We start from the raw sequence: 22,102 nt of genomic DNA on the forward strand, positions 1-22,102 counted from the left end.
ATAAGAATGAAATTTCCCACCATAGGCTATATGTGCATCATGGATAGAATAACATAATTTCACTGGCTTTTGAGCACAGTGACACAGGACATGCATAAACTTGCATTGATGACAGAAAAAATATAAAGACAATATAGCTGCAAGCAGCAATGAGGGGGCCAAGCAGACAAGCAAGTAACATGCTGTTACATCAGACATGGCTGTAAGTCACTGCAAGTTTCATGTCTAGCAACCAAAGATTGGCTGAGCTATAAGATCACTTCCTGTTTGCCGCCAATAGAGAGCCGAAGTCACGGCCTTCTACTTCCGGTCCATGAGACCTATCTTTCAAAAAAATATGAACGGGAGTTAATGCCCCCTTTAATATTTTTTGGTCCCGTTTGAATTGTGCCACGAATTTCACATATGATGTGTGTGAATTTAAAAGATAATTTTTCACGTCAAGAAAGTGCTGTTATTCGATAGACTTTAAAAGTTATGTTGGTTTTGTGCGAATCCGTTCAGTGGACTACATCTCTCGTCTCGAACGATGTATGTCACCAACGTAATGAAACGATAAGATTAGCTGTTATGCTAGTTAACGGTTACATCTTGCTGCCTGCTATGTCACTTAACAGTAGTTTATGTACAGTCTATGGATACATGAAAGGGTTTGTTGAGATATGAGCTCATTTCCTGTTTGGCTGCTTCGCCGCGGATTTTGATTGGCTGTTACGGACGAACAGTTTTAGATATGGCTACACAAAGCACCACTTTTGTGAGGCTTGGTCAGAAGATTATCTGTGCCAAGATTCGTGTAGATCGGACAGAATTTGTTACCTGTGACATTTTTTTTGTGTTTTTGATAGAATCCAATGGTGGCCGGATCGATTACGTTGACGTCACAAGTTGGCATGTTTCAGACTTAAAATCTCCCTGAGTATTAATAGACACCCTTAGTACGTTTTAATTCCAAACACATCAACAGTTACAAGCCAAAATGCATTTTTTCTAATTGCAATGGCTATTAGAGGTCAAAGGTCACCACATTTCTTGGGATCTGAAGTCCATGTATTAAGTTTGGTTTTAATACATGAACGAGTTGCTGAGATATGAGCTCACTTCCTGTTTGGTGGCTTCGCCATTGATTTCAATTGGCTGTGACGGGCAAGCGCTTTACAAAATGAATACACAATGGGATAACTTTTGTGAGGATTGGTCTGAAGATCATGTGTGTCAAGTTTGGTGTCGATCGGACAACATTTGTGACCTGTGACCTGCCATTTGTATTCTCTGAAGTTGTGGCCAGGACCACTATCCCGTGTTTTCGGGCATGTGTGTAACTTGGTCTTTTGTCAATTTTGGATTTTGCATCACTTGACAACATGGACTGACTCAAACAATTCTACACATTCAACAGCTAGCTGGCTGACAAATAAGCCAAGCTAAGCAGCAGTAGGAATGGTTCTTCATGACCAGAGTGTTTTGGCTAAGACAACAATTGTACTTGCAGACGTTTAATGGTGTGGATAAGCCCAACTATCATCTCTGGTTGGATGCCACTTGGGGTGATGGATTGGATTCATCCCGGATGGATTGTCCCAGCACCACCAGCGGTGGTTTAGTTTGGAGTTTTTATCAGTTTCATTACAATCTATTGCTTTTTTGTTAAATAATTAGACTTCTCTTCCTGACTGGGTCTGCTGCAGTCAGAGATATGTGCTTACTGTCTGTGAATGTGTTAAACAATGCAGCAATTAGGGCAGAAGTTGCCATTAAGTCGTTTCAGGTGGCAGCAACACCATTTGTCAGCCTTACCAGATGTGACTTGAGCTGGCTTTGGCTCCATTATTGAAAAAAAAAAAAAAAAAAAAAGTAACAATATAGGTCATAGGGTCAAAAACACACATCTGGGTTGTCTGTCATCACCTGTATTGTAAATCTGTTTGTTAAAAGTGTATCACTTTTTTGAAGATTTAACAGCATTCTGTGGTGTTGTACAAGAACAGGAGTCAATTACGAAATGCAAATTCCAAATGATACACGCATTTATTATCAGTCATGATATAATAAGAATTTTATTATCATGATTGAATTCATATACAATATATATGTACTAAAACTGTGCAGCATTTTTCTTTTTTTTTCAATAAAAATGTGACATTTTTCATGTCAGTCAACTTTATCATGAGATAATTACAGGAAATGGAACGTATCTGTGTTGCCATCAGCTTTGTATGGTACAGCTTCATAAAAAATACACACAAAAAATCCTTTTCTCTTCTCATGACTTGGGGTTTGAAAGCATTTAGAACATAAAATCAACTGCCACAGGTGAGGCACTGGCAGTGGTGAACGCCAAACAAAACAAACAAACAGACAAACGAAAATGTCCAGTCCTCCTGTGTCGCCTTCCATTCTTAAAGCCATTTATACACCTCTTATAATACTGCTACTTATCCATTTTTCTATGATATTTACAATAATATCTGATACAGTTGCGGTAATGACGTTTTCCTGTGGAATTTCACGATCAAATTGAACGAGAAACGTAAGAATGAGTTGCTGAAACAAAAAAAAGTCTCAGCTGGGCCAGGAGATAAGGCAGAACACCAAGCAAGCGTTAGTATTTCACAAAAGGCCCACGGCTCAAGAGAAACCTTCTGCCAGTTTGTACTCTGGAACCAATGATTACTATTGGAAATTACATTGTTGGTGGAAACCTTGACCCTAACTTAACAGGCAGCCAAAAAAATGAACACACTAACAAACTAAAGGACATGGAGCATAAAAGCATAACAATCAAAAATAACATTGGAACAAGACAATACATTTGTATTCCTGTTTAAAGTCATAACGTTAAAGTAAAAAAAAAATATATATTTGGCAACATTTTTGGGACTGGAACTAATTTAGGCACTGCTAATTGAGTGCCAACCAGCCTAAATGTATTGGTTTTGCGGAAAGAAAAAAAAAACATGTTGAAATACCAGCAGCTGTGTGGAGACATATATGCTATTCTGTATATACAGAGCTAAGCAAAAATGTTGCTGATAGTATTTAAAAGCATAACTAAGTGCCCTACAATGTGTGCTAAACGAAGCCAAGAAAAAATACGGTTGTGGCCGAGTTTCTGGGTCTCTGGGATATGCAATTTGTGACGACAGTTTAAAATTAGCCCTGCGACCTCAACAAATTCACTTTTATCTGTATAGATCATGATTGAAGCAAGGGCTCTGGAGGATGTTAAAATCCTGTGGAGGGGTTAGAAAGAAAATGCTGACATTGCTTGATTTTGTTTTAAAAGTTATTGAAGAGCTACATATTTTCATTTTCTGTACATCTTGTGACTGAAGGCCCTAAGTGTTTTTCATGGAATTCTTAAAATACTGTGGTTTACATTTCTTTCATTTATATTACATAGCAAATGAGCATTACTAGAAAAGATTGGAATGGTATACTCTAAATACATAGGCCTATTCCTTTAGACTTACTACATTTCTATTAGGATGCTGTCTACAGAGCTTCATGTTGATTCAAGCAGTGCCAATGGACTCAACAGGATATAGGAAACCATTTAGTCATTTGGATAGGGTGGTCTTGAGTCAGTGATATGCAAAACGTGTCTTCAGAACTTAATTGGATTCGGTCTTTCTACGTATCTTTGTCTTTAAGGAGCAAGGAATAGAAAGTGGGATAGCGGCTCCATGCCCAAACTCAAAATTCCCATAACATTAAAGCCAAATAAACAAACAAACAAACAAACAAATGAAAGGATATAATTGTAAATGTGATCCCACTCATGTAACAGCAATATTGACCATACATCAAATACTGTGCAAATAGTCAAAGTTGGAAGCAAAACAAGGTATCTGCAAATAGAATCACATCTTTCCTTCAATGTGAAATTTATAAGAGAGGAACACCAAACCGTCACCATCTCAGTTATTCCTGAATGTGAAAAGATTCTTCTCTGAAGCAGCATGATACAAATTTTTACATAAGAGTCATGCGCAGATCAAAGGATTATAAATACAACTGTACATCACAGTCAATACAGGGAAAAGAAAAACAACTTACAACTGTGATTTCCCACTTATATGATCCTCAAGACCATATACAACACCAAGACTCGGGTAAATTGAAAGTTTACGCTTTTCTAATCCTTGGTTCCCTATTCTAAAGTACCCATGATTGCCTGACTGAGAGGCAATATTTCCTAAACCTAGTCCTTGGGTACCCCCCTAGAAGAGCTAGCATACAACTCTCCAATGGATCCAGGCCTCCATCCCCCAGGTGTGAAAACAAATGCCAAAACTTAGGGCTGACACATACCAGGACAGGTTTATGTCTAAAACTGTATGCTCAATGATTGGTACATTCCCAACGATGAAAGATTGCCTATCATAGCTAACTCATTGAGCCAAGAGCTTGGCATTGAGAAGGGATTTGTATATATTTTTTAGTTTTTATATATTCACATACTGTACATGTACAAAACAAACACACAGGTATAACGGCCTTTACATCTTGATTATTTCCTCCCTATCTGATTTTGGAAGGACTTAAAAAAATATCTGGACTTCATTTTGGAAGACCTCTTTGGACCAAACTAGATATACAGGTGTTGACAGAACAACAGAGAACATTCTCTTGACTCTTGACTGTAAGGATTAGAAAACAAATTACACTGATGAGTTGGCTCAACATTCTAACACTCTGAGAATAAGCCAAAAAACTCTGTCCCAGGTCAAACAAGTCAGGTATGAATCCCATAAGAGTACTAATGTCTAATTTGTAATATAATTAGACATTGTTTATCTTATCGCCAACTGTTGGATTCAGAGAAAAAAAACAAAATTAACAATATTTAAGTGCCATCACACTCTTGATACACACCTGGCATTTCACCTAAGTACTGCACCCGTCAGATGCCATTGGTGAAACCTTTGGGCTAGTTCCTGATATCTTTACATACTTATGTCTTTAAAATACCATCTAATTTACTCATAGATACCTCATTGATTCAGTAACTAGGTGTGTAAGAGACAGGAAATGTCCATTACATATTGTTTTCTTTTCACTTTTTAAAAAAACATTGTGCCCAACACAAACACCATCTTGCTGTGTGATGGTATACTAAATTGATTGCCAGAACTGGGGCAGTCTGCCTATCAACATGCGGCCTGATTTGAGACTACAGCTCTGATTACAGCACATTGTTTAGGTAACCCCAAAATACCGACTCTTGAGTCCAAGACGGGCGGCCCCTGGGCCGGTAGGCTGAATACTCGTTTTGGAGCTCCTAGATGCTCGGGTGGTGGGGAGAGAACGGGGGTGGAGGGGACAGAGAAATGGGGCTGTTCTGAGGGCTTGCACAAACTGCCAGGCCTCCAGCTGAAGAGTTGTCAGGCTGGGAAACGCTGCGAACACAGAGGAACAACATGTTCTTAATGTTGATAAATTCTGCAAATATAAAACATACCAGAACAACATATAGAAGATAGACATTATTGGGTAGGCTATATATTATGTATAATGATGCATATTATGAAATAAACATTATATATCCTTATACATAAATATACAAGGACATACCGGTACATTGAATAAACAGTGTTTGCTTGGATATAGAGCCTTACCTGACTGTATAACTCGTTACATGAGCAGGTTCTGTCACCCCCGCAACAAAGAGCTTTTTGGGAGGGCCATCAGATTCCACGCCTCCTAAATAAAAAATAAAATAATAATAATAATAATAAAAAAAAACATCCATAAAGAAAATAAAGAATTATCAGTAATCATCATAACATTTCAATCAGTTCACTAAAGGCTTGCTTGGTATCAATCCTACCTTTCCTTTTCAGTGGAGCCAACGTAGGCCACCTCACTGCAGAGCTCACAGAGCCCCTGTAAATGCAACAGTCATATAGTGCTTTAGGATACATTTTGAAAAGGAAGGAGAGAACACCGTGACATTTTTGACGTAACAAGAGAGTAAGAAGACGGAATATTGTGCCACATTTTCTCAGAATCTTCATCACAACTCATGGATCCTCCAGTTGGCTTCTTCGAAACCTGTTCCATTCTCAACACCTGCCACTATACATTCAAGGCTTGCTGTTTTGTTGCATATTCACACTTCAAAAATGTGAATATTGCACACTTTTTTAAATTACAAAAAAGTATTAAAACATAACACATTTTTAGATAACTTCCTCTTTTAAATACACAGAACAAAGTTGACTTGTGTAATGTTTTGGCTGTCAATCAAGTACAGTGCCTGCATTGGCTGAGACTTTTGCCACTTGCTTGTCAAGTATGCATGGTCTCTGAGCCCCAAGGCTACCCAACAGCCATCTCGTAGATTTTCACAGAAATGTTGACACTTCCAGAGTTACAAAATAGCCTTGGTGCTCACCTGGGTTTAACTAAAGTGAGGTACAGGATGGTTTACATACCAGGGTTAGGAGAGATCAGAGACTGTAACTGTCTCTAATTTACTCGCCAAGCCTCACTAACAAAACAGCTGAACTCGCTTGCAAACCAGCTGTCCTACATGACATCTGACTAGTTGCTACATAGCACACTATGTGTAGAGTAATTGTTACAAAGTAGAAAACACACACACACACACACACACACACAATAACATGACAAAAGCACAGACACCCCTCGGACCCAGCTCACACAGCTGTGAAAGAAGGACCACTCAGCTAGTGGCAGCCCTCCAAGCCTCCAGAGCTGCTACTTCCCAAATCACTAACACATCTCATCCCCTACTGTTCAAAGCCATAGATATTAGAAAGCTAGATACCGCATTGGGCTCCAGAAGGTACGTAAATAGTGCCGCCATCTTTTACATTACATTACATTACATTACATTACATATGGCTTACGCATTTTTAACCAAAGCGACTAACAACATGTTTTTTGGTTTTTTTAAAGCAAATCTCTCAACAATTTTAGGACAATTTAAGAAAAAGGTACAGTACAGTAAGAATAAGTGCATCAGTGAGTGCTGTTTTTAAACAGTTGAGTGTCAGTTCAAGACGGGTGGTAAAGTGCTAGGATCAGCAAGACTTGTTGTAAGTGGTGCTACGAGAGGAGATGTTCTCTAAAGAGCTGGGTCTTCAGGAGTTTTTTGAAAGTGGATAGGGGTGTCCCTGCCCTTGTAGGAACTGGCAGTGTGTTCCACCAACGAGGAACAACAGATGAGAAAAGTTTGATTGGCCTGAGCGCACGGGGTGGTAGAGCTAGATGTCGCTTAGGCCTGAGGAGCTCAATGGTCTGGAGGTAGCGTATGTCTGTATGAGGGCATTCAAGTAGGTGGGAGCAGAACCAGAGACTACTTTGTAGGCAAGCGTTAGAGCCTTGAATGATGAATTGAATTGAATTGATGCGGGCCGTCATAGGTAGCCAGTGTATCTGGACGAGCAGCGGAGTAACATGTGCCCTTTTGGGTTGGTTGTAGACCAGGCGCGCCGCCACGTTCTGGATCATCTGAAGAAGTTTCACTGTGCAGGCTGGGAGACCTGTCAGGAGGGCGTTGCAGTAGTCAAGTCGTGAAATGACTATTGCCTGAACCAGGAGTTAGGTAGCATCTTGAGTCAAGTAAGTCCTGATTTTCCGTATGTTGTAGAGTGTGAAACGGCACGACCGGGCGACTGAGGCAACATGATCGGAGAAGGTTAGTTGGTTGTCGAGAACAACTCCTAGATTTCTTGCAGTCCTGGTTGGTGAAACAGACAGGGAGTCAAATTTGATGTTGATTTTGTGGTGTATGGTAGGTTTAGCTGGGAGGACCAGCAGTTTTTGAGAGGTTCAGCTGGAGGTGGTGTGCCTTCATCCATGGAGCTATGTCTGAGAGGCAATCCGAGAACCGTGCTGAAACCAAGGGGTCATCAGGTGGAAAGGACAGAGTAATCTTGGTGGGGGCAACAATCACTGGAGGCCAATGGAGAAGCATGTGACTAGAAATCAGACAGGTGTGTCTGATTGCCGGCAAGTGTTGCCCATAGACAGTAAAGGTGTTTGCCCCCAGCAATATGGCGGCTGTGTTTACGTATGCCACCTAATAGAACTCGATGGACAATGCGGTATCTAGCTTTCTAATATCTATGTTCAAAGCCTCTTGTTACTTGTCAACTCACAGCTCTTGCCAGTGTTAAATGGTAGAAAAACAGTCAATTGGGACCTAATTTATATGCTGGGTAAAGTGTAAAGTCAGTGTACAAGCAAAGTTCTCGTGCATGATCTAATGGCATCACATGGTCTGAGACGCTGTTTGTGCTTAGGATCTTTCTCATGGTATTAAATATGCAAATAGATTTTGCATAGTTATTAAGCAAGCTTAAGGTAGACATTTAGACCAGCATTTAAATCAGGGCCCATTCCAAAGCGTCTCTGTTGGACACAGTTTACAAACTCACCCTCTGAACCGTCTGGTTGGACTGGGGGAAGAGTTGGGTGTCACCCCACTGTCCTGGTGGTGGAAGCCCTTACAGAACAAGTGCAGTGGAAATTACGGAAAAGGCAATGGGGGAGTTTTGGTAAAACAAATACATTTACATTTATTAATTTAGCAGACACTTTTTTTATCCAAAGCGACTTACATATGTCAATCATATTACAAGGGCCATTGTCCCCGGAATTGAACCCACAATTCTCTGGCTACTACATGCTAGCCCAGATCCTTAACCACTACGCTACCACCAGCCCAAATACATTGACATTTATTAATTTACATTCATTCATTTAGCAGTTTATTTTTCCCCCCAAAGCGACTTACTAGAGCAGTAGAACAATCAAGCCACGGTACGTAACAAAGTTCAGAGAGAGTAAGCAACACTGAACTAGTTCTAGTTAATGGGGTCAATGAGGTGGCAAGGAACTGGGCTAGCATACAGTAGCAGGCAGTAGAATGTACCCAGTAAAATGTGGGTTCAGTTTCCAGCTACAGCATCGTGGCCGTGAGCAAGGCAGTTAACCCGGAGTCGCTCCAGGACGACTGTCCCTGAAACTGATCTCTTTAAGTCGCTTTGGACAAAAACGTCATCTGAAACAAACAGACAAACAAACAAATAAAGGATGACTATGACTCACCACTGATATATGGTCATGCCAGTGACTCGCTGTTGGAACAGGAACCAGTTGGGAGGCACTTCAGAGAGAATAGGAGAAAGTTAGAGCTGTGCTATGATGGTGAGAGCTTGTTTTTTTTCCTCCAAGTGTCAGCATGGAGAAGCACCCTCACCTTAGTCTCTGCAGACTGCCTCTGAGAGTGAGCTCCATGTGCTCGGCCTGTGAGAAAACAAACAAACAAACAAACCAATGCCAAACAAAACAAAACAAAAACCTTAGGATCAACACTGAAAAAAGAACAGTAACTCCATGTAACTCTTTCATCAACCAATGAACAACCAAAACAAAACAAAACATCAGTCAACACTCAACAAGGCACTATGTAAATCTTTCATTCAACAATCAGATGTCAAATCAAATCATGATAATATTTTGCTTTTGTCACTGTGAAAATAAATGTAATCTACAAATCTACATTAGTGTGGTTTCCTTTATGGACCCACTCATACAAAACACACAATCTTCAGAGAGACTATAAACCCTGTCGCTCGAGTTTTAACCCTGCTGCTTGAATTTCTATTATGTCCACGGTCAACTCACCTGTCGCTTTTGTTCTGATCTGTCATTTACTGATGAAAAGGGATTCGACAGAGAGAGCACCTACAACCAAAAATCAAAAATACATTTTACCAAGTAAACTCAGTGGCTAGGCATACATAAAAAAAAAAGTCAAAAATCTTAATCCATATTAATGTGATAACTCATATGGACAACCAATTCAACCTCACAGGCAATCTTTAAAGTAACCTTGATACGTAATGCAGTTTATAATGGTAAGGTCTGAAGAATGCTATCAGAAATAAGAAATAATGCTTACACGAGGAGGGCAACTTGGATTGACTGACACACTACTCCTTCGATACCGGGCAGAAGACGTAGGGCTGAACACGGTCATACCATCACTGTTGAGAGAAATGTTCATTCAGGGGAATTAATCAGTTTATCATTTCATCATTGATTTTAATGATAATGTGATATGAACTTGCAAGGTGCTGTAACTGCACATCTTATCAATTACATTAAAGTTTCAGTGTGTGAAATTGTATGAGATAAAATAGGACAGCATGGTATGTCTGGTGTTGTTACAGTAGGCTACATCAGGCCTTAAGTCAAAGAAAAGAAATCAAACCTGACACTGGTGATCATAGGAGCGCTATTCGACCTCCGAAGAGCCCCTCCTCCGCTTCCACAAGTTGCGCCTGCGCACTGGTCAACTTCCATTCTCTCCATTTCAGATCTTCAGGCCCTAGGGCAGGCTGTAGTGCTTCCTGGACACGACGTCCCCTACACGGCTTGACTTCGTAATCAAACCCGGCGGAAGCCTGACCAGCAGGCCCTACGCCTAGTGTCCGGGGCAACTTACAGCCACTTATTCAATGGGAAATGGTCCCTTCTTACTTTCCGTTCTATAGCATTTCTGCTTCTTAGGTAATAAATGACTAGATGACTCCAAGGACGTTGTTCTGAGCGTTGGGGACACAGATAAGATTTCTGTTTTGCCCGTGTTTGATTAACTTCAGGCAGCTATCTCTAGGCAAGTTTATGTAGCTGGCAAACCAGTTAGCGTTTCACGTCAAGTTCACTATGACTTCTCCGAAGCTAACAAACTACATGTCTGCTAGACTTGCCACCTTGGAAAACCCTTTTAATGGGCAGGTCATTTAAATATATCTTGTTTGCAAAACCATGAAGCTGTGACGAGCACGAATGAAAGGTAGATTTGTAGCTATGTAGTTAAACTTGTCGTTGCAGGAGCTAGTCCGTTACCTACCTAGCTAACTCAGTATCGATAGTTAACGCTGATCAGTTGTTTTCATGAAAGCCAGCCAAACAGCTGCGTACCTTCAAAACACCGACCTACTGAATCACGAAATTCCATCAACAGTCTTGTTTACGCAACTTCTGAATGTTCTCCAGGGTGACTCAGTTGGCAAATTGCTTACAGTTACCAGTTTTAAAATGATGAAATATCACACACTGTCCTTCACAAATAGTCCATGAAAGGATCTTTAAATGGTTGTCAGTGTCGTCATCCGAAACCAACGGGTTTCTCCTCGAAGCCAGATAGTTATATTTCACATAGTCCAAAGATTGCATCGAAATTCACTTATAAAGAAAAAAAATGTATCGACATAGTTCGCAACGAAATAGTGGTGTCTCGTCACTCATGCAACTACACCTCGCACAGGCTACAAAAGGTACTACCTTTCAAAGTTGCTCAAAAAGCTAAAGGTGGCACTCGGGATCTTGAGCCCCCACTGAGATTACATTTGAGGGATTAGTGCGTCAAAGTATGGCAGCGCGCCAGAACCACAAGACATATATTATTTTATCATTTAAAACATCCTCTAAAATTCTTTTGAAACTGAGCATCATAGCAGCTTTATCTTTTTTGTACTTTTCCAATTAAGTGGACTGAGCAGTAACTGTAAGCAGATAGGCTAGGCCCATTTTGATGCGTTGTCAAGAGGCATGCAAGAACAACAAAAAAAAAAATATGTAGGCCTATGAGTTGTAACAAGTTGTAATTTTAACTATGTGTTCCAAATACAGTTAGGCCTATCTGAGCTCTCAGTGACTGGCAATTAGCCTTAATTTTGTGTACAACAGTGTGTGTGTGTATCTGTGTCTTTTGTTGTATAACAGACCACAGTGTGTGTGTGTGTGTGTATCTGTGTCTTAAGTATAAGTATATATACTCTTTTGATCCCGTGAGGGACATTTGGTCTCTGCATTTATCCCAATCCGTGAATTAGTGAAACACACTCAGCACACAGTGAACACTAATCCCGGCACAGTGCCTGCAACAAGCGGCGCTCGGGGAGCAGTGAGGGGTTAGGTGCCTTGCTCAAGGGCACTTCAGCCGTTCCTACTGGTCGGGGCTCGAACCGGCAACCCTCTGATTACAGGTCCAGAGTGCTAACCAGTGGGCCACGGCTGTCTTACTGACCACCATCAGCGGGGTTTGGAACTGTTCTGGCCCACATGTGTAGCCGAGAGGTTCTTGGTAGCAGGGTGAAGTATCTGACTCTTGGAGATCATCTGAGGGGTACTCATTCACTGTTATGAAGGTCAAGGCTTCACATGCTAAACTCAGTTTACCACAAGTATAATTATTCTGATTCTCATGATCAACTTTTGAAGAACTGAAATTGTTCAGATTGAAAATGTTCACCTAAGGTTGCCTGATTCTTGTCGAGGGCTAATTACCAAAAGGGTAACATTGATGCATGTTTAATACAGTCTTTGGATTTAAACTGAAATTGTGTTAGTTGACTGATTACAGATCCTTTTCACCAACCAGCAAACATTAAACTTAGTTGTGCCTGATTTGTGTATCTATTTGCTTTGATCGTGATTATGATAATTGTGGAATGTCCCTTAATGGGTTCCGTTGAACAGTGGTGACCAAATACAAGGCTTGTAGCTCCTCAATGAGACCCCTCCCCCCCTCACTTTTGTCTTTAGCCCAAAGGGGTACACAACCATTTATAAATAGCCAAGCGAGTCTTGATGAGATCCAAGTTGAAGGCATTCTGTCCTTCAGCAAAAATATCCTTGTTGCCTCAGTAGACTCCAAGGTATGCACAAACTGTATGGAATATACATAAACAAATACACCTAAAAACAATTGCTGTACAATACTGTAATGTGTCTTACCTAAAGTATAATAGCAGATATCACACAAGTATATAACTTTATATAAAATTACATTTATTAAATGCAAAAAAATGCATAATAATATGATAAATGATTATAGTAATGATGTTATCCTTCAGGACAACTGTGACAGCCTAAGAACATTTGCAGCTTTAAGTTCATATCAAAATGAAAAATACTCTGACCAAAACATCAATTATAGTATTACAACTGATGGTAGCTTGTTTGTGATTCGACAGACACTAAAACTGAGATTTAGTTTATTTTTAAGCATCCTCTTCATTATAAATTAAACACTTAAAAACAAGAGGGTTCACACAATAAAACTTGTGACAACAATGTAATAATTAAACCTATTTACATATAGCACCAGTAAATCTCTGTAAGATTCACCTTCTTATGCCTTACTCAAAGCTTCCTTTTAAACTAACAGGAAACTGGTCTGACGATGATGTTGTCCTCTTGCGTAGGAGTATATGGAATGCTACAATTTTGTTGCATGGCAAAATCTTGAAAAAACAGACAGGCTGGACAGAGATGTGGGAAAGTAAGGCGATAACTCGCCACACAAAGTAAACTGTTTGGGTTGGGGTCCTGTCCAAGTTGTTCCTTTGTCACAATGATGTCATATCCTGCACATCCAGAAGCATAGCGTCCTGCTTTGTCCGTAAATGATCCCGTACTAAGAGCTGAGCGACCAACTGGGAACTCAGATCTGAAAATGTGAAACAAACAACTTTGAGTTGAACATTGAGTGATAATGTTACAAAAAACAAACATGAAATAGACAGATAAGATATTTCAAATCAGCAGATGCCAATTTCATACATATGTTTTGCTCTTCTGTTTTAGACTGAAATTAAAGTAATCGTGAAAGTCCTACCAGAGGCAAACCACATACTCACAGTGCACACACAGGAATATTGCCTAACACTGTCACACACACTGTCCATTAATCACTTTATTGTTTATAGTGCAGTATCATCATGCTTCACAGTCTCAATACACTTTACAAATGTAAAGGAAAATTAGATAAAACATGCAATCAGCAAGTAAAATACTAAATAATGTGAACATTAAAACAATGCAATTTGAAGACTAATGATGATTTTCTGGTTTGGTGGGTGTTTGAACAAAAAATGAAATATAATTTTAAAAAGATTAATGATTAACCATCATGCCTTCAGAATTACATCATCATTGCCTTATGCTAGAACAGCAGCCAGGGAAATGCAAACTCACCATGGATGTTCTGGAAGAGGGACTCCCTGAGTGAGTCTAGCTGTTGCACAGAGCACGTCTGGAGGTCACTACGGTCAAGCAGCTTCCTCCTCATGCCAGAGTCACTGCAAGTCAGGCGCTGCAAAAGTGTCCCCACAGGGATTTATCTTAAACATCTGCGCACTGCTCCATGACAGAGTAGGTGAACGGTAATAAAAACTGCACATCCTATGGTGTTGTGGATAATGGATAAAGTTTCTCCACCTCCTCTACACTTGAACAACTTCAGATATGATGCGCATTATCTGTGCTTAGGACCAGTGCCACTGTAGTGGTTGACCAGTGAGAAGAACTGGTGGCTGTTCCCATGTATTTTGAAGACATACTTGGAAGTGTTCTTAGTGATATTATTGGACAAATATATTGTTGGTTAAAGACATACTGAGAATTTGTAAGAAATTAAGAATATCAGGAAAAGGATGCAGGAAATGTTGTGAGCATAGACATGACATCATGTACGGACCCGTAAAGATCAAAGAATGTCTAGGAATTCCCGGCCTTTTAAAATACTCATTACTCAGTTTGTTGGTGGAACATGATGCAAGGATGCAAGCAGGACAAGAAATGGTGGTTTTGTTCACACCACAAAGCATGCTATTTCAGAGAAGAGGAGAAGAGGAAATATTTCTGATGCATTATCCATGATTCTCACCTCCTTCTCCTTCTGCTCGGCTAAAAGCTGATCCCGCAGAGCTCTCAGTGCAGCCTGGACCTCCAGCTTTAGACCCGGAGACTGGCCACCTCGCGCCTCAGACTCTTTGGAACACTTTGGGTGAGAGAACATATCAGAACCATACCAAACAGAGCATAGTTAAACAAATGAAACAGCGATGATGATGGAGCATTCAGGAAAACTGTTCCCCCAAACTCTTCTCATTAAGGACAAATGATGTGGTACTGTGGAAAATGAATAGTAGTGAAAATCATACAATTACTCTTGTGCAATTATATTATACTCCATAAGTGTAAAGTCTAACCTGTTACAGAGGCAATGGATGTACTCATGGAACCATATGAAATGGTCAGAAACTGATAAGTGTTTTTGCAGATGTCCCCTTTAATTTGTGTATTTACCTCACTACCAGATTTTTCATCCTCATCACTCTCACTGTTGTTAATAAAGCAGAGCTGAAGGTTTTTCTGACTATTAAACCTGTAAAAGAGGAAAGTAACAATGAGAACATTTCATATCAGTATTGAAGAGTGCAAGTAAAGACATCAAAGTTCTGGCTTTATGGCAAAATTCTGACAGAGGACTTCTCATTACTGAAAACAGACACACACACACACACACACACACAGCTGCTGATTCCATCCCAGATCAGTACCAGAACCATTCAAGACCCAGTCAGTCACTGCAGAGGGCCCACGGAGAAGCCAATAGGAAGCCAGACCTGTGTCAGAATGAACTGCTAGCTTGGGAAGCTTCAATGCAAGTAAACAGCATGATAGTGTTGATCAAAAATTCTAGACTCGCTCTGTTCTAAGATCTTTGGTGTTGATAACAAGTGAACAACAGTCCGTGAACTGTACTCTTTCCTCCCAGATCCAGAGAGCGGTAGAGTAGAGGCCCCATTAAGAAACAGATCCCATGCTGTATCCAGTCCAGAACCACAACTATGATCAGAAGTTTTTCAGCAGGAGTGAAAAACCTTTGAGATGAACATTGAACACCCACATCTAATTTCCCTTTGACTCTGTAGTTCACTACTGGTTGAGTCCACACATAATGATAAAACACAGATGATCCACTATACCGAGATTTAGTGACAGGTGAACGGCATCCCCCACAGTCATCCTCATCCGAGTCTACCCACTGGCCCGTGGGAAACGCATGCTGCCGGTCCTCCTTCCAACTGCCAAAGACTCTCCCTCGCTCTGGTATATTCAAAGTCTAGGAAGAAATCAGCACAGCACATGTTACTATGTTATAACATTTAACAAATACATTTTGAATACAATCAATAAAATGTTTTTCACATAGATGATGCTGACAGTAATACAATTAGGCTATTTAATAATTCCACCAAACAGGCAATAACAGACGTTATCAGTCTTGTGTTGTGTGTATTGTAATAGTGTAGTTAAATAGCCTTGAAGTTATCTTTTAATTAGATTTGTTGTTCTTTCCCCACCTTTGCCCTCTCTCTTCTCTCCTCCTCTTGTTTTTCAAGTTCAGCTATTCGCAGGCTCAAAGCCTCCCAATGCATGATGGGTAGAGACTGGTCGTCCACCGAGCCCACGTCTTGGACAGCTGCTGAGCCCCCCGCTGTAACCTCATGACCTGAAAGTTTGATGTCATCACTAGCTTTAACTTCAGTCTTCTCTGTATCTCCCTCCATTCAGTGGTATTTAACAAAGTCCGGGGACCCTGTTCGGCGGGGCTGCAAGGGTAGAGGGAAGAATTAGTACAAGTAAACAGCCAGATTTATATGAATCAAGTGAAATATTGGAATACGTCAAAAAACTAATGATCGAGATGAAGAATCTATAACGTTATATTAACTCAATAAAATGTAAGTACCCGATAACTCGCCTATTTACTTTGCAACTCCACTAGTTAGATGTTATATTGCGGCAACTGCAGACTTTCCCTCTTCACTAACATCGAGCGTAAACGCACACACCCCAAAATGCCTCCATAGTTTCCTTACTTTGAAATGCACAGGCAGGAAGCATGTGAATTCTCATCAGACTATGGCAACACGCTCCACAGTATGGGAAACATCACCATTGTTTCAGGCTTATTTTCCGACAACGATGTGATAAGAGATAAAACAGGCAATTACCTAGTTCAAGTGGCGCTGAATTCCTGACATCGCAGCAGCAGCTGTTGCGTTACGCCCAATGCCTTGGGTTTGACACCATGATGTCCCGCAACACTAAACGAAATATAAAAAGATGTTTTTGCCTTCCTCTGGCGCAAGGAAATACCCATACCCCTTCCCTTTCCTCCCGCCCTATTCGCCTTCCCACTTCCCAGAACTTCCCAGACTGTTCTTTAACCTCTGTCTTTAACTGCGTAATTTCGGTGGTGTCTTTGAAATGTTCGTGCTTTTGAGGCCACATACATAATCAACATGCGTGATACAAGTCCCACAATTACACAGTGTGAGAGATGTGTCTCGGTTTATTTAAAACATAAAGTAAAAAACATGAGAAGAAGTTGGCACAAAGGGTTAAGAAACAGTTTAGGTGTCCAGTTTCACAATCCGCATGTCGACTCGAAACAGATGGGAAAACTGGGATTCTTGCGAGCGCTTTTGGAAGGAGTTCATAAAGGCAATCGATGTTAAAAAGGAACAATGACAGACAATGTATAGTCCAATACAGATCATTTCACACAGTATGTTTATTCCCACTATCCCAAATTTATCTGAAAGTACACTTACTTAGCTTTTCAAAACACGTCTCAGAAACGGGGCTGTTAGACCAGTTGTTGCGCAATTTGTTTGTGCACTGCAGCCGATGCCTAGGCAGTGTGGGTGGTTAATCAATCATACACAAATGTACAATTCTCTTTTACTTTTAAATATGAATATATCCTTTAATTTCCATTTCAAGCATTATAGAATATAATTCGGAAATACAAGCCACTTACCTGAGGTAATCAATATATTCTAATACAATACATATAGGCCTATTTCCAAGACATTTATAATGCAGATGATGACAGATTATCTTGGAATTTAACCACCCCACTGGAATGAATGCATTTCTGTTCAGTGTGTTTTCTCCAGTGATTCCCACTTGGTGTCAGTAATGAGTCGATAGTTCGCATTCCTGTACTTCTGTGGGTGTTTCTTCCGCTGTCTTCCCACTTCCTCATACAGGCTCTGAATCACTGGGGCCAAAGGTGAAAACCCGCCGCTGTCCGCGAGACTTTGGTAGTAGCTCCACTGCTCAGACTCCATTCTCAGTAGGTGTCTCTCCAGGACGCCCATTGCGGTCTTTCTGTCCACGATGTTCTGGACGTCTCGTTCCATCTCCTCTCGAGATGGCAGGCTAACGGTGCCATCAAGCACCGCCAACGCAAACTGGACCTGCAGCCGGCAAAGCACAAGATGCTTGAGAAAACATGAAAGGTTCCTCCCTACACACACACATATCTACAGTGGGTGAAAGAATGACAGTCAGTTGGTGAGAGAGAGAGAGAGAGAGAGAGAGAGAGAGAGAGAGCCTTACCTGACAATGGAAGTGTGGAAAGGGGCAGATCGTTTTGCAGACCCCAATAAAGAAGAGTGTGGGAAAGGCAGGAGGCAGGATGAACCTGTACAGGGGGATCACTACGTGGTCCCGGATATCTAAGTGCAGTTGCTCCGGGCGCAGAAACGGGAAGCTGAAATTGTACCCTGTACAGAACATGAGGACATTCGCCTCGGCCACCGAGCCGTCCTGGAACTGGACACGGCCGTCCTCCTGGACCCTGGTTAAGAGAGGGGCCTGGCGGATCCCGGGGGGCAGAGGGAAGGTCAGTGCTGGCTTGCCGTGGCTCAGAATCACCTGAGGGATTTACAGAGACAGGGCACAGAGATTTATGTTTATGTCTGTGATATTTCAGTGTTTCCCACAGAATTAAATTTTATTTGTGGTGGTAGGTTTGCAGAATTAAGTTTTTAACAAATTAGTGCAGCATGGTTATGATGCTAACTAGATTTAAGCACAATTACAACCTGGAAAATCATTGTGTGGTGGTCAATGTTGATATTGTGGTGGGCCGCCACAGATAAGTCAATGTATGGGAAACACTGTATTTAGACGCTTCTGTCCGAAGATGTTGAGGATGGGTAGTGGGCGTACAGGTGTACATGTACTTTGTGAGGGAGATATACAATCCTCTGTCAGAGAAAAATATCACTTACCTGGGCCTTTGCCTGGGCCAGCTCAATGGATATGTCCAACCCCGAGGCCCCAGCTCCGAAGACTACAACAGACTGACCAGCAAACGGCTCAGGGTAGCGGTAGAAATGGCTGTGCATCACCTTTCCTGCAGTTTACAGGACAGTACAGCCATGGGGATTAAGTGAGTGTGTTTGCCGATTAAGAACATATTTCAAACCCAAGGCCTGGGATACATCGAGTCCGCACTGGAGCGTAAAAATAGTTTTAGAAGACTGGTGTAATTTTTTTGATTGTACATGCCGCTATCACGTCTGGTGTAGTCACTTCCATTGATTACAGTAAAAGCTAATTGCTGCAGCAGACGCACCGCAAATGTAATGCTTCAGTTACGTGCCTGATGTAGCCTCCCTGTACCAGAGAAGTTAATACCCACCTTTAAAATACTGCAGCCCTGGGGTGGGAGGGGTGTGTGGGTCTGAATAATGCCTGGAAGAAGACCAGACTCTGGATAAGGACACTTTGTAAACCACCAGGTAACCACAACTCATGATTAACAGTGTTATTATAAAACAATGTTATTATAAATCACACATCACCATCAGTCAGTGGAAATAGAGTTTCCCGCTGTATTCACTGTACATCAGACAGAGAAGTCAGAGAACAGTTTTATTATCCTAACATCACATACCATAATCCTTATCTGTCAAATAGTCGAACAAAGCATAAAGTTGTTCTTTTCTCTGAAATAAATAAACCGATTTTTATGGCAATACGTTTCTGTACATTTCAGAAAAACAACCATGGACACCACAACTCAGGTCATGTGTTCTTGTCTAACGCTCTTCTTACCCTGTACAGATGAACACAGAATCAAACGTTTCAGTGTTCTGTGTTCCATGTTTATCACGTGAGGTCACTTCCCACGCCAGGCCTTTCTCTCTGTCCATTTCCATGGCGATGGGCCTCACCTCTTCCACGGCCGTGTCGAACTGGGAAAGAGACACACAGCTTTACAAGACCTGCTTTTTATGCGACAGGCATACAACACAGCTCGGAGGGGGATTACCGATGGAAGCTCGGTGACAGGTGTTGGCACACAGGCAGTTGTCTCACATGGCAATGTTACGGGGTCTTTATTGGAGAGGGACCTCTACTAGCCTGGGTCTACCACATATTTTATCACTCTTCATTTGTCAGTGGGATATAGTCTGCAGGCCAACCACTGAGAGGAATGCAAGACATTTTGAGCTAACCATTTCTCAGCAAGTCAAAGGGCCAGGGGGGTACTTGTGTAAATGTGTAATTTATACAAACAAATAGTGTAACAAAGTGTAATAGATACAAACAAATGCATTTACAAGTGGCAAATCCAGACTGATATTAAAATGTGTTTGAATTCCTACATTCCACCAGTATATGTCAACTCGTTCCTCAAGTACCAGGTTAATGCAACCATATAAAGTTGACATTTGACACACACATTTTCACCTTTTAACCTCTTTAATAAGTAACCCCTTCTTTTTCCAGCTCTTGCACTGCTGCTGGTCTCTATGTGTATGCTACCTTCAGTTTCCTCTAAACAATCTCACACTTGAGTCTGGGGAAACGGAAGCATGGAGTAACAGAACATATTGCTATATATTATTACCTAACCCTATTTTCAAAATACACTGTATCTTATATATTAGTTTTTATGCAATTTCCCATTAGCTTGTGTAACATCTCATTTTGTGATGCATCTCATATGTAAATGACATTGGATGAGGTATCTACCATACTTATAAATGAATGGGAATGTGACAGAACTGGTTTTGAATAATACCTTGATGTGTGGTGTAATGGCAAAATGTGTGCAGTATCTTTTTAGATAATTCTGAACATCCTGATGAGGCAAGAACGAAGGCAGGTGGGCCTCAAAGGGAAAATCAGGGAACATCATCACCTCCTTGGGTAAATTTGTTCTGCACAGAGAAAGCATGACAGTTACACAATGATTAATGTGGGTCATATTTATTACACCATTATTTCAGTATTACCCTGTGTGAAATAAGATTGGCATACTTTGAATCACAGAGTTCATCCATATTCCACACTTTTTGCCAAGCAGCCACGGCCTAGTCAGAAGGACTGGATTTCAGACTAGACAACGAAACATTGTCTAAAGAACTCGAACGTTGTTTAAGATACAGACTTGGAACCAAGATAGACCTACCAGTACCTTGACATGACGTGAAAGCGATTTACCTGAGATATCTGTACATGCTGCTATGGACATGCCGTCTGTCTTGGGGCTCCACACTGTCGTCATAGAACCAGGTACCTCCCACGTGTGGTGTCCGCTCGTACACCACAGGAGAGGCAAATGTTTTAGGACGCGCCAATATGTGCCGCGCAGCGCAGAGACCTGCGGCCCCAGCTCCCACAATAGCCACCCGACGATTCCTCATATCTGACGCGCTGAAGGAGTCAATCAGCAGAGAGAGAGAGAGACAGAGAAAGAAACATGTCACACTGCCTGCTGATAGATTCCGCGAAAACAGTAGAATTTGAACCTTTAAAAAAATCGTTGTTACCTCATCTTGGAGTGTGCTGTCGGGTTTCTACCATTGTCGACACTGAAGACAGGTTGAACTCTGGACTTGTTAAGGTGTTCTGCACAGCACCAGTTAATTAGTCTGGTTTTAGAGAATAGCCTATTCATTTTAACCTGACTTCATTTGGCTGCATGCCTAATCTTCCCTTAGGATAGACGAAAGAGCATAATTGTAAATGTTTAACCGGCCTTATTTGTTCAGCTTTTTAAACAACTTGCAATGCACAGGTGAACCGAGGATGGTTACAAAATTGCAACAAATAACTTTAGAGGAAGTAGCCTACGCAAAGACCTTATAGCTGATCTTGGTGGTGACACTTCAAACACAAACCGGTTACATATAACCTCTACAGCTGACAATCCCTGGCGATCTAGAAAGTGTACCGTGCATAGCCTACATTTTGTTATTTACAGAAAACGGCTATGTAGGCTACACACTTGTGCAAAAATGGATTAGTTCACGTAGCCTAAGGTTACTTGTTTAGGCATGCCTACCGAAACTTGGACCGTGCAGTAACTTTCTTTAACAGCAGACTGAAAATTAGGCTGACACTTTGATCATTGTTCATAGAGATTTTCTGGACTACAGGCAAATGCACACGG

General features: G+C 41.1%; 2 protein-coding genes across 4 annotated transcripts; both read right to left on the reverse strand.

Moving 5' to 3' along the window:
- Positions 1-5,254: 5,254 nt before the first annotated feature.
- On the reverse strand, positions 5,255-11,289 carry LOC125286826 (P2R1A-PPP2R2A-interacting phosphatase regulator 1). The gene is made up of 9 exons (XM_048232139.1): positions 10,253-11,289; positions 9,941-10,025; positions 9,664-9,723; positions 9,236-9,282; positions 9,085-9,142; positions 8,412-8,479; positions 5,834-5,889; positions 5,622-5,706; positions 5,255-5,402 (listed from the first exon to the last, which is right to left on the reverse strand). Exons 1-9 carry the CDS (start codon positions 10,351-10,353, stop codon positions 5,285-5,287), a joined length of 678 nt encoding a protein of 225 aa, XP_048088096.1. The 5' UTR covers positions 10,354-11,289; the 3' UTR covers positions 5,255-5,284.
- Positions 11,290-16,409: 5,120 nt separating this feature from the next.
- Positions 16,410-22,102, reverse strand: LOC125291361 (flavin-containing monooxygenase FMO GS-OX-like 4). Of its 3 annotated transcripts, XR_007192970.1 has the most exons (11): positions 21,480-22,102; positions 21,151-21,363; positions 20,729-20,867; positions 19,756-19,895; positions 19,340-19,392; positions 18,927-19,051; positions 18,250-18,567; positions 17,666-18,107; positions 17,457-17,536; positions 16,854-16,946; positions 16,410-16,448 (listed from the first exon to the last, which is right to left on the reverse strand). XR_007192970.1 is itself a non-coding variant. In XM_048238082.1 (8 exons), the coding sequence occupies exons 1-8, from the start codon at positions 21,605-21,607 to the stop codon at positions 17,787-17,789; spliced, it is 1,437 nt and encodes a 478-aa protein (XP_048094039.1). In that variant the 5' UTR covers positions 21,608-22,102; the 3' UTR covers positions 17,162-17,786. The 3 variants fall into 3 exon arrangements, 1 of the variants encoding a protein (XP_048094039.1); XR_007192969.1 differs by having other exon boundaries at positions 17,457-18,107; XM_048238082.1 differs by lacking the exons at positions 16,410-16,448; positions 16,854-16,946 and having other exon boundaries at positions 17,162-18,107.

Source organism: Alosa alosa, chromosome 2 (genome assembly GCF_017589495.1).
Source record: "Alosa alosa isolate M-15738 ecotype Scorff River chromosome 2, AALO_Geno_1.1, whole genome shotgun sequence".
NCBI lineage: Eukaryota > Metazoa > Chordata > Actinopteri > Clupeiformes > Clupeidae > Alosa > Alosa alosa.

Bases quoted from the DNA above. Each gene is read 5' to 3' on its own strand.
- LOC125286826 (XM_048232139.1), bottom strand. From the start codon at position 10,353: ATGGAGAGAATGGAAGTTGACCAGTGCGCAGGCGCAACTTGTGGAAGC. The intron at 9,724-9,940 runs GTAAGCATTATT...TTTTGGTTGTAG, and splicing joins ATCCAAGTTGCCCTCCTCGT to GTGCTCTCTCTGTCGAATCC. The intron at 8,480-9,084 runs GTGAGTCATAGT...TTGTTCTGTAAG, and splicing joins GGCATGACCATATATCAGTG to GGCTTCCACCACCAGGACAG.
- LOC125291361 (XM_048238082.1), bottom strand. From the start codon at position 21,607: ATGAATAGGCTATTCTCTAAAACCAGACTAATTAACTGGTGCTGTGCA. The intron at 19,052-19,339 runs GTGGGTATTAAC...TGTAAACTGCAG, and splicing joins AGGGCTGCAGTATTTTAAAG to GAAAGGTGATGCACAGCCAT. The intron at 18,568-18,926 runs GTAAGTGATATT...TAAATCCCTCAG, and splicing joins TGGCCCAGGCAAAGGCCCAG to GTGATTCTGAGCCACGGCAA.